This window comes from Phyllostomus hastatus, unplaced genomic scaffold, assembly GCF_019186645.2.
Source record: "Phyllostomus hastatus isolate PE091 unplaced genomic scaffold, TTU_PhHast_1.1 phas_scaffold_46, whole genome shotgun sequence".
Lineage (NCBI taxonomy): Eukaryota > Metazoa > Chordata > Mammalia > Chiroptera > Phyllostomidae > Phyllostomus > Phyllostomus hastatus.
The window spans coordinates 16,145,688-16,158,109 of record NW_025334032.1 but is presented as its reverse complement, the minus strand read 5'-3'; the positions used below and the strand labels follow the sequence as shown (position 1 = coordinate 16,158,109).

The 12,422-nt window shown below is 44.6% G+C and overlaps 1 protein-coding gene across 1 annotated transcript in view; it reads left to right on the top strand.

The window, feature by feature from the left end:
* Positions 1-12,422, top strand: part of COL4A1 (collagen type IV alpha 1 chain) — a 156,116-nt gene that overhangs the window by 114,297 nt on the left and 29,397 nt on the right. Inside the window, exons 25-36 of the mRNA XM_045821227.1 lie at positions 1,849-2,040; positions 2,612-2,780; positions 5,131-5,223; positions 5,312-5,416; positions 7,320-7,417; positions 9,259-9,409; positions 9,640-9,753; positions 10,443-10,610; positions 10,714-10,803; positions 11,629-11,781; positions 11,933-12,031; positions 12,144-12,233. Coding sequence (XP_045677183.1) covers positions 1,849-2,040; positions 2,612-2,780; positions 5,131-5,223; positions 5,312-5,416; positions 7,320-7,417; positions 9,259-9,409; positions 9,640-9,753; positions 10,443-10,610; positions 10,714-10,803; positions 11,629-11,781; positions 11,933-12,031; positions 12,144-12,233 — 1,522 coding nt within the window. The remainder of the gene's footprint in view (positions 1-1,848; positions 2,041-2,611; positions 2,781-5,130; positions 5,224-5,311; positions 5,417-7,319; positions 7,418-9,258; positions 9,410-9,639; positions 9,754-10,442; positions 10,611-10,713; positions 10,804-11,628; positions 11,782-11,932; positions 12,032-12,143; positions 12,234-12,422) is intronic.

Here is a 12,422-nt window from a genome sequence, read left to right as displayed (position 1 = left end):
TTTTGCTTTTACTTCTGTGACACCTTCTGGCAGGTGGCTGGTAGAGATAACATATTGCCATTCTTGGGTCAAGAACAAATAGGTTGGGCGTTTCCTACCTTTCTCAAGTAGATCTAAATGAAGTCCTCTGTTGTGAGGGGCCAGCTCCAGCCAGCTGCATCTGTCCAGGAGAACTTTCTGCCATGATACAAGTATTCTCTGTCTGGACTGTCCAATTTGGTAACCACTGGTCAGTGGTGGCTACTGAGTCGGCGAAGTGTGGCTAGTGTAACTAAGTAGCTGAAGTTTTAATGTTATTTAATTTGAATTTTTAAATAGTATTGGACAGTGCAGACGTGTTACTGTCTCTCCAGGCTTCTGAATGCATGCTAGATGGTGTTGGTTGTGCATCTGAGATGGTGTAAGTATGCCGTGTTTGGTATAGAAAGAGCAGCTGCTCCCATTCCTTAGCTGGCAGTTTCAGCCCTTAGGAAGCAATATGGGCAGGAAAATAATTCAGCCCCATTTAGGTTGGTCCCAAACTGACCACTTGTTTGGCTTGAGCAGGCCTCTGCAAGCCTCGCCTCCACATTTGTGTAATAGGCAGCTTTATGAGATTACGGCTAATTCTTCAGTACTCATGTGGTGTGGGGCTAAAGTACAGGCTTTGCAATCAGAAATTAGCACTTTCTGACTGTGTTATCTTGGATATATCACTGAACATCTTTAAGTATTTGTTTCCTTATCTCTAAACAGTACTTTTAATATTTTCCCTTCAGAGTTGGGATAAGAATCAGAGATGGTATACAAATGATTGGGACACATAGTAGGCACGTAATAAATAATAGCCATTTCTTAAATCTAAAGATTGTATGCATTTTGGTATGTTTCTTGTCTTCCAGCTCTTTCCTTTGAGAAGTACATGTTACACGTCCACACTGAGGTGTGCGTATGTGTGTGATTCACATATATCCAAGAACCGTTGGAGAGGGAGTTGACAAAAAAGATTTCAAATTAAATAAATTGTGCAAGAGTGTAAATTCTGCCAGGTTAGCAGGGAGGCTGAAGAGATTTCTCTGTCAGGCCTAAGAGAACAAGTAAGGGAGACAATGATTTGAAACCTTAGCCATTTTCCTTGTGAACCCCAATTCTCAGAGTGGCTGAAGGCAAAACCTTCTATGGGGGTGGGCATTCCTTGAGGATTTAACTTCCCAGGGAGTGAAAAATGTTCTAGTATTGGTGTCTTGGGAAAGTCAGCTCTATTTTGCTGACTGCTCAAAGTAATTTTAGAGTTGGCCCGGTGCTCACTTCCCTGAGTTTCCCGTCTCTGCTGCCCTGGAAATCTTTATCGCTTCCGGAATTTGGAGTGTAAGCATAAGAGGAAGCCTGTGCAATTTCAGTCATGACTATCCTCAGAGAGAACATGGCTCTTCCCTGCCCTCGTTGATGTCACCCTCTGCACCTTGAAGCTGTTTCTCTGGTTTCTGGGCCCAGGAAGGTACACATTCAGTGCCTTCCAACAGTTGCTAAAATGTTCTTGTGGATGTTTAACAGTTGCAAGGGACCAGAGTTACGTAAGAATCATTCTGCAAGCTGGGTACTCAGCGCCACACCATTATTCCCCCTGTTCTAGTCCAATCTCTGTGTAGAATAACTAAAAAGATAATGTTTTTAATGTGTTTTTACAAAAAGCGAGGTCAGACCAGGCCTCATCACATGGCTCTGAGAAAATGAATGAGGAGAGCTAAACACACCCTCCTTTTTCAAGGGGGTGTATTATCGATCTCATCGCCGACTGTGTGATCAGTCATGCTGGTTTGCTCTGCGGATGAACATCTTCAGTGGTATCATGAAGTCTTGTTCTTGTAGGGTTCTCCAGGGACACCAGGGCTGATGGGCCAGCCAGGAGCCAAGGGAGAGCCTGGTGAGATTTACTTCGACGCTCAGCTTAAAGGTGACAAAGGAGACCCAGGTTTTCCAGGACAACCTGGTATGCCAGGCAGAGCAGGGACACCTGGCAGAGATGGCCATCCAGGTCTGCCCGGCCCCAAAGGCTCCCCGGTATGTGTATTTCCAGACTTCGAACATTCACTTCACAAACGGGCATGCAAAAAACAAAGAAATGAGTAATTATCTCTTAAATGGGAAGTGTTATTTTTCACTTAAATGGGAATTATTATAAATGAACTTGTTTCATGGTTTCTGGGCAAACTCACGTTTCTAAATCTGCACTGGGGGTGCTAATGGTGCTGACTCAGCCATTAGATGGTAGTGATCATTGTCTTCTGATGTATCGGGGAGGACTGAAAAGGCTTCCTTATGTCAGAAGGGTGGTGAAATTTCAAGTTATTGGGGGTCAAATCATCCTTTAAAAGAAGATGCCAGATATAAATAACTCACTCTTTGAAGTGTCTTCTTATGTAGGGTAAGGGAGGGAGGACGACTGCTCAGCTTAGAGAAGAAACTGCTGGTTTCATTTAGTAATTCCAAGTTGACCTTTGTTGGAGGGTTATAGTGAATAAATAGCTTAAACCCATTAAAGCCTAGTACTTATTTACTCCAGAGGGGAAAAATGTGGACAGGAGTGTTGGTATGTCTGCTGATAGCATTTCTTTTCCTCTTTTCACATCAGGGTTTAATAGGATTAAAAGGAGACCGTGGCCCCCCAGGAGGGGTTGGATTTCCCGGCAGTCGTGGTGACATCGGCCCTCCTGGGCCTCCAGGATATGGACCAATAGGCCCTGTTGGTGACAAAGGACAAGCAGGCCTTCCGGGAAATCCTGGATCCCCAGGCCAGCCAGGTGAGGCCTGAGGACCTCAGGTGGAGCACAAAGATGCACAAGGGTCGTGAGATGCGGAGACGTTTGAGTTCTCCTTGAGGTGCTGTGGGAAAGCCCTTCTTTGGCCTTTTTGTACCTTTATTTGTATATAAAATGGGCCAGGTACTATATAGGATCTGGCTGAAAAGAATTTAAGTAGATGATTTTTTAAATAATAAATATATAGCATATACCAGCTAAAGTCATCCTTTTCTGTGGAAGTGATTCCATCATAAGCCCATTATTTTCTCATCCATTTTCTGTGTTTCCTTCATGCATTGTCCATTTTGGCTTCTGGATATCCCATGCAATGTACTCTCCACATCTCCCTTGATAGGCCCCTGCCTGTTGACTAATTCCACTGTAGTGTCAACTTCACTATTGATATTTAATTATATGTTGGTTTCAGTCATTTGCTGACTGTTTTTCTTTTTTTCTGTGATGGTATGTGCCAACCATGATGCTAAGTGGTGATCAGAAAGTGATAAGCAAGACAGACTTGGCCCTGCCCTCCTAAGCTCACGGTCCAGACTTTGGCAGAGAATCTGGAGAAATGGTCGTGTGAGGGCATCGCACAGGCCTTCTCTATTATAGCCTTATTATCAGCTACAAAAGTGCATAAGGGGAATCCCTAGGCCTGGCATGCACTAGGCTCCCAATAAGTCATTAGTTGAATGGGAGATTCAGAGTATAAATGGAACACTCATATCTTTATCTAGAAAATCCTGGAATGAGAGGAGTAGAGGCCAGGAATGGCTTGGGTATAGAGGAGAAAAGGAAGTGTGCATTCCTAAGACATTTTAAAAGCTGTAAAAAATGAATGAAAGGGGTTTGGGTAATTAAAATTGTGTCACTAGCAAATGTTGAAAAACATATTAACTAAGTAGCTGGATAATCAACTATCCAACCAAAACTCTGCAGGAGCAATTACATTAGGGCCTTCTTGCTCACAGATTTGCTTATTCTGTCACCAGTCATATATCTAGGCCAACTTTTATCAGTTTCTGTGCCCATTGGGAACTATTATTTCCTTATTAAGACATAGTGTAAAGTTCATAAGCACTCTGCTGCCAGGAAATATTAGCCAGTCTTTGATGGAAGTCCAAGTTTAGCATTCTAACATATCAATTATTATTGTAACTCTCATTGTTTGTGAGAACCTTGACTATTTAGCACCAAGTTATGACTCCACTGATAATTATTCTATGTTTAGCAAGAAATGTCTCTTTTTTTGACTCTTTGGGAGCAGAGAAATACTGGGTTTGACTCAGGAAGACCCCAGTCTTGGAAAAGAGACCTCTGATCACTTCTCTTCAGCTCCTGATTCCACAATCAGCATACTAAGTGTTCTTTGTACTTGTGGGATCCGAAAGCTTGCAGAGCTATAAAAAGGAATCAGACCTTTTTGGCCAGAAACTACCATCAGAAAAACCAACTGGGGCACATAGAGATGCACCCTGGCAGGATGGGGAAGGGAAGAAGGCTCCCGAAGGTGTTGACAGTGCTGTTGATCTTTGTCCACATTCTGTAGAGTTTCCTTCTACCCGGACCCAGTCAGTTTCTGGATTAGAAACCCAACCTTCTTTGATCTGCCAAAACTCTGTTTACTCTGGTGATCGTAAAAGCCTCCTTCTCAGGGGTAGAACTGATAGCAAATACATGTTGGGATCAGTTGATAGACATTTCCCACAATCTGTAGCTGAAGAATATGTTGGCTGTTATTGGAAGACCCTACGTTATCTTGAATTCTTATAAGGTTTGCGAAAAGTCAGTTCGCACATTCCTGGAGATGAGCCCTTTGGTCCTTCCTTAACAGCTAAATCCTGCCATCCAGCGGATCTCCTAGGCACGAACGTCCCAGGGGCTGGGCTGGCACCTCCTAGCTTGTGCTGATCGAGACAGCACATGACTGTCCAGCTGCACGGTTACCACTAATGCATGATTGCCTGGTTAGCATGTTGTGAAGACAATTTAGCACCAGATGAACGTAATTTAGGTTGGTCTCAAAGCAACTCAGAATTAGTACTGGCTGGGAAATTGAGAAAGAACAGTAAAAATATTTTGACTTTTTGAGACAAGACTAATTAAGAGATTACCCTCACCTTGTCATGGTAGATTTTTTAGCTTTTCATGAGTCTTATTTTGGAATATTAAGGAATTCTTCCATCAAACCAATCTAGATCACTGTGGACGTAATTTTTGTGGTGAGGGGGAACACTGGAGGATTCTAGAAAAGTAGCAGGAGGAGATAGAGGTATCTGTCCAGGTACACAAGGTATGCTCAGAGGATGTGAGGCTGTGCCCCACACTGTCCTTGATCTTTTTTCCCCAGGTCTCAGGGGTGAAGCAGGAAGAGTTGTTCCTTTACCTGGTCCTCCTGGAGCAGATGGACTTCCGGGTTCCCCAGGTTTCCAAGGGCCTCAAGGTACATTTAGAGTTCTTCTTCACCTGGAGATAGAATTGGAACATTCTCAGGTTTTCCTCACACTGACCATTGGTCTTGCCCACGACAGGTGATCGAGGTTTCCCTGGAACCCCGGGAAGACCTGGCCTCCCAGGAGAGAGGGGTGCTGTTGGCCAGCCAGGGATTGGATTCCCAGGACCTCCAGGCCCCAAAGGTAAACTGGCAGGATGAGCCCAATGATGAGTGGGCCCATGGCTCTGGCCCTGGCCCCTGTGGGCCACACTGGTAGCCTTCATCTCCTGGCTGATCAGCGGCAATGGCTATGGTCTCTCTGTTCATCTTTACTTGAATTTTATGAGCACAAGAGGCAATAAACCTGAACGTATTATGCGAGTTAGTGACCGTGCAGTTAAGGGAAAGTGTGCCAGTGAACTGCATGGTGTGGAGAATGGTGATTTCAGTCATCAAGGCCATGGGTGCAATGGTGCCTGCCAGCAGAGTGGTTTGGTTGGCAAAGAGTTGGAGCCTTAGGGGACTGGAAGCTGCCCAGGAAGCTGGCAGATGTTACATCTGTTTAAACCCACCCTGAGGGAGATCCCTGTCATCAATGAAGGAAATACACAGCCAACTGGGGTCTACACCAGACTAGGTTTGGAAGTCAGAGGGAAGGTCAAGGACAAGGGTATGCAGGAATGAGGAGGGGGCTTCATTCACGGGGGCAAGGCCTCTATACTGTGGGGTTAGCATCCCCACAAGGCACTGACATGTTAGAACCAATACTTCTTTATGAAAGTTGTAAGGAAGTAAAGAGGACAATTTTACCCATTTGTGTTCCTTTCTTATTCGACTAGTCTTCCAGGTAGACCCTGATATATGGAATTGCCGTTACAAACATGGTCTACGACTGTGAAGGCACTCTAAGTGATTATGGGGTGTCTCTTTCTCATTTGGGAGGCATCCTGACCCCAATTTTATTGACCACTTATCCAGTTTAGAGACTTCTCCTATCTCCTGGCTTCTTATCTAGAGGCATGTGTCACATTCACTGTTAAGGTTGTAGGCCTTCATGCTTGGAGAACAAGAGGCAGCAGCCTGTTTCCTCCAGGAGCTGTGTGCTACCTGCCCATACACATGGCCACTTCTGTCATAGCAGAAGGCTCTTGGTGACTCTCCAAGTTCCTGGGGGACAATGCGTAGGCCTTCTGCATGTTCACGATCCCCACTGTATTCCATAGGAGAGCCATACCATTGCCATCATGACAGGTAGAGTTTAGCTGATAAATGTCTCGTTAATTAGAGGCCCTTTGACCACATCTCATGAAGCTGGCTGGAGATGCAGATGTTGGTGGGTGGTTAGGTCCACTCTCTGTCAAGGTCTTTCGGCACAGCAGCCCTGCAGCAGGTCTGATTCAGGTTTGTGTTTCTGCACACTTACAAATAACTGCGTGTCATGGAATTTCACATCCCACGGGGAGAGTATAAACCAGTCTCTTCGATTTCACTTCACAGCTATAAGAAAGCCTGTCAGAACCTTCAAGTTGGGACCCAGTGTCTAAAAGTCACCACGTGCCTCCAGTGTGGTGCAGCTTTATTTGAGAACCAATGATCTAAGGCTGCGCTTCTTAAACTTCAGTGTGTCCATGAGTCATGAGTGGTTTTGTGAAAGTGGGGGTCAATTTCTGTAGATCTGGGCTGGATTTCTAGCAGGGCAACTGTGATGTTCCTGACCCGTGGCCACACTTACTTCGAATAGTAAGAGTCTAAAGTGCCTTTCTTAGTTTTCCAATGCCAGGGAGTTTGTCTTTTTGGTGGGGAGTAGAACAGGAAAGAGAATTTCAAAAGTGAGTGGAAGAGGATGGGATGGGGATTGGTGCAAGAGACAAAGAGGAGGAAGCTGTAGGCACTGAGAGTGGTCCATGGCCCGTGAGCTGCCCCAGATGGCACTGGTGGTACTGCCGTGACCAGGATGGTCTCATCTTCCTTCTAGAACCTCCTCAATAAGGCTTCCTTGTTGTTGGCCATCTCAAATCAGTTCAGGCACTTTTGAGCAAGTGTAAAAAAAGTGAAGAAAGTGGGATTAATAATAATTACATTATTATTTTGTTTCTTCAAAATAGGTGTTGATGGCATACCTGGAGATGTGGGACTTCCTGGAAATCCAGGTCGCCCAGGATCTAATGGCTTACCTGGCAACCCAGGTTTGCCCGGCCAAAAGGTGGGTGCTGAGTATTTTCTAGATTGCTGTGCCCTCCATCCTTTGTGACTAATTGGTCACATAAAATGTGGGTTAGTAGTCTCACAGGATACATGGGGTCAGCATGTTGTTTTTTTAATGAAATAGCATAGAATAGAAAATACCAAAGTATATAGCACATGGTAGGAAATGTTTTGGGGAGAATCATTTGTTTCAGCTTTATGAGTATGTTCTTGCTTGTGTCTATACTAGATCTCAAAGTACAGTGTCTGTCTTATTGTGAGTGGCAGAAGAAAGCTGTTTAAAAGCCACTGTCCTATAAGATGTTATAGGACCCCAGGAGGGGCTAGCACAGGGTTTCTCAGCTTCTGCGCTATTGACTGGCTGGTCCAGTTGATTCTTTGTGGTGGGGGCTGCTTTGAACATTTGTAGTCCTTAGCAGGCTCCTCTGTGACCTCTAACCCCAGGTACTGAAGGAACACACCACACCTACCCCTAATTGTGACCACCAAAAATATCTCCGGACATTACCAAATGTCATCGGCAGGGGCAAAACAGCCCTGTTTGGGAGTCCCTGGGCTTGTGTGACTTCAGGACTCTCCTTGCCCTCAAACTTCCTTCTGACCACTTGCTGATAGTTGAAATTTTGCTCAGGAGGTGTAGGTGACTGTTGGTTAGAACCTTTCCTATTCTCATTATAAAGAAGGAAGTGAAATTGCCAAAAGGCATGAGTCCTTGCCAACCTAGAACTAGGCTGGCCTGTTTCCTTTCTGTTGGGCAGGACGGGTAAAGCTGTGGGGGTTTGGCAGGTGGACCAGAGGCAGCTGTGCCTCAGTGACCCTGGGGAAACTCCTTCCTAAGAAACACCTAACTTCATGGTGTCCCTGCTCCATGTGGCTAAGACATAATAGAAGCCTTCGGAAATTTGTCTTCATACAACACTCCTAAGCTAAAGTTGATTTGAAAAATTAGTCAGCAGTGGTGGTAGGTAGATCACCTTAAACATGTGAGACTCATGCATTAGTAAACACCAAATGGACTTGGAAGTAAAGATTTGGTTCATGACTTAAAATATTGTGCTTTCTCAGAAATCCCTTGCATTGAGTTTCTGCTGTTTTGCAAATGTCCTGCTGGGAGGTGTAGAGAAGTCACCAATGCCCCCTCCTGTCCAAAGAGTACTCATCTGGAAGTTGTCACCTACAGTGAACACCAGAGGGGCACTGTGACCGACAAAATGTCCTCCTACTGCTTCACATGGCCGATGTCAGCACCTATATTGGGGCTGTTTTGAAAGCACTCACAGGCCCTCAAGATTCTTTCTTTATTTTTAATTATTTGTATTTGTCAAAGCACTCTGACTCCTGAAATAGTTTTAAACGTTTAATTTGATGTGAAAGCCTTCAGTGAAGCAAATATTACATAAATGGGGTCCTGTTTGAGTCCTGGAACTTTTCCACTTCTTAAGAAAGTATCAATTAGCTGGCCACCCATCATATTTGGTGTTTCGTCCATTGTTTAGAGTCAGCTCTTCACAGACACATGGCAGCTGAGTCTGGGGTCCAGGAGACCTGTGTGGACATCCTGCCTTTGTGACCTTGGATAAGTCATTCAACTGTGGGGAGCCTGGACTCTCCTGCTTTGTAAAATGAAAATAATAAAAATTGCCTATCTTTTCAGCTTGTAGTGAGATTGAAAGGGAATAGTAGGTGTGAGGAAGCTTTGCAAACTGAAGAGGATTGGACAGATGTTAGTAAATTCATTGCAATGTCAGTTAACAGTCTGCACTTAATCTCTTCTCTTGGCTTGATAAAATGATGGGCTTCGCTGGTCAACTTGCTTCTCTGTGCTTTGGGGACTTCCAGGGAGAGCCTGGAATTGGTCTGCCAGGACCCAAAGGATTGCCAGGTCTTCCAGGCATTCCCGGCACACCTGGGGAGAAGGGAAGCATCGGGGGACCAGGCGTTCCTGGAGAGCATGGAGCAATCGGGCCCCCTGGCCTTCAGGGAAGCAGAGGTAACTTCTTACAAATAAATCTAGACTGTGGCAAAGACAGGGTCTGTTTATTTTGTGTCCCCAGAACACCTGTTAGGTTCTCAGTAAGTATTTGGTGAATGATGAAAATCCTAGAAGGGCTAGAGCATGTGGTTTTCTGTTGTTGTGGCTTATTGTATAAGTAGGTGGCATATGCTGTGAAGCGTGCTGTGGTCCCCATGTGGTTCATTCACAATTTCTTCCCCATCCAGGTGACCCAGGACCTCCTGGATTGCAAGGTCCCAAAGGGGCTCCGGGAGTTCCTGGAATAGGTCCCCCTGGAGTGATGGGCCCCCCTGGAAGACAGGGACCACCAGGGTCATCAGGTGATGTGATATTCTTGCAGAATCATTTCTTCTCTAAGTCATATTTATAAATGGATAGGAGCTGATGCTGGAGTCTCTATGAAGGGGAGATTAGCAGAATCTGTGACTAAAAAGGGAAAAAGTAAATTCTGTTTTGTGGCAATAAGATTGACTCTGCTTAAATGTAGTTGCAGGTGTCTTCCTTTTTCTCCCACTGGGCTTGGTTTACGTGCCAGTCCCCTTTATTGTATAGTCAATAATGTTTTCTAATTCAAAATGGTGTGTATGTCTTATCTTTCCACAGAAGGGTTAATGAGTTGTGGAAGACTTAAACTGAGAAGCTTCATTTGCCTTTAGTAATCATTCTAGAACTAAGATGGTGGTGGTGGTATATGGCAAGACAATCAGTGAAAAGCAGTAAAGAACAGCTAGTCTTAGTTCTGCATACTACAAAGAGGCTGGGCGGAGAGAGTGGTAATTACTGAATACTGCTAGCAGAAAGGAGGGACTTTGTCTTGGGACATTGTTTATGCATTGACTGCCTCAGTGGCCCCAAACACCACTATCTGAGAAGGTGACAGTCGTCTCAGCCCCCCAATGTGGGCAGGTTCACATACTTTCTGTAGAAAGAAGCAGTTAAAGCCAGTAAAAGGCAGTGCAGACTACTCTAAATTCTGCTAACAGTTATTTTGCTCTTCACCCACTTTCAGGCCCTCCTGGAGTGAAAGGAGAGAAAGGCTTCCCTGGATTCCCAGGCCTAGACATGCCGGGCCCCAAAGGAGATAAAGGGAGTCAAGGGCTCCCTGGCCTAAAGGGACAGTTAGGACCTCCAGGTTTTCCTGGACAGCAGGGGGCACCAGGACTTCCTGGGTTTCCAGGTAAATGATTTGTGAACTCCTGCTGAGGCGATACCTTACCTTACCTTGTTCATGACCTTTAGCATCTGCCATCAGTGTTCACAGTCCTTCCATCTGGCCACAGGTCTCAAGGGAGAGATGGGCGTCATGGGGACCCCTGGGCAGCCTGGCTCTCCAGGACCAGCGGGCCTGCCAGGATTGCCGGGTGAAAAAGGTAGGGATCTGGTTAACTCCAGAAAAGCCTGTCTTATGTCTGTGTCTTGGTGCCTCTTGGAAAATTCTTGAATGTTTTTAGATCACATTTCATTTCAAGAGGCAAAGGAAAGAAATTAAGATCAAGCAAGGACCTGGAAGATTTCTCTTCCAACAGGAGTTCATGGTACACAATGTGTGTACAGTTGAAGGCCGTGTTCTGCCAACCAATCAGAGAGAAGACAGGCTTCAGGCCCAGTTGAGATTCCTTTTTTTTTTTTTCTTTTCTTTCTTTTTTTTTTTTTTGAGAAATGGTGGAATCTTCATTCATGCAAAGTCACAGGAACAGAGTCCTTAGAATTAAATGAACGAATTGGACAAGTTTATGTCTTAATCTTTATTTCTTATCTTTTAAAATAATTCCAAAATAATTTTCTTTAAAAAAGAAATTGACTTTGAATGTGAGACATGAAAATGGTGATTTGTTTATTAGTAGAATAGTAAAATTCCCACTCTATTATTTTGTATAGAATTGAGAGGTACTATGAACAGGAGTGATAAAGGTATTTGAGGAGAGAAAATCTAAATTATTTAAACTAATAAGCAAATTCACATATATTACAATTGCTAGCAAGTAATTCTAAAAAATGGCTTTATTGTTCATTTACCTGGAGTCAGATTCTTCTAGGTAACTCAGACATTTACCATTTAATGCAATTTTTGGACATTCTATCCTTTATACTTTCTTTATCAGCTGTTTATACTAGCCAGAAAGAATGACGCACTTTGTCAGTGCCTCTGAGACATTTAGCCACATCACACTATGTACTTTCTCTTTTCTCTGTAGGGGACCTTGGCTTCCCAGGCTCTTCAGGACCCAGGGGAGATCCTGGCTTCAAGGGGGACAAAGGAGATACTGGTCTCCCTGGCCAGCCTGGGTCCATGGATATGGAGAAAGTTAAAGACATGAAGGGTCAAAAAGGAGAGAAAGGAGTACAAGGTAACCTGGAGGGAGGTTTGAACACTAGAGATAGAATGACTTGCCTAATCAGTTGTTTGGTTCTCCACACAAAATGTCAAACCAATCTGTTTCTACTACACTGCCCTATTTAAAGTAGGCATGGGTCATCATTATTTGTGTGTGTATGTAGGACAAGTTGGACCAAGTGGTGATATAGGAGCTCGAGGAGACCCTGGAACTCCAGGAGTGCCTGGAAAAGACGGCCAAGCAGGGCAACCCGGCCAGCCAGGTATGAAGTTGAGGTCAAGTTCACCATCATGGCAGGAGCTCATGCTGAGAAAATGTTAACCAGCATATTTCATAGGTATCAACTTGTTTGGTTTTTCACTTTATTATTCTAGGACCTAAAGGTGATCCAGGCATAAGCGGAACCCCAGGTGCTCCAGGACTTCCTGGACCAAAAGGGTCGGTTGGTGGAATGGGCATGCCAGGTACGTTAGATTTAGAAAAGGAGTCTTCTCTCTGGCACACGTACATGCATTGCTGTGGGACAGGTCTGTAGGATGAGATCCAGTGCGCTGAGGACATAATCCAGGCAGTTGTGTCTTTTACACAAATGTACATCTTCAGTTTTTATGGGCTCTTGCTTAGGGATGGATGGCATTTGGCTGACACTATGA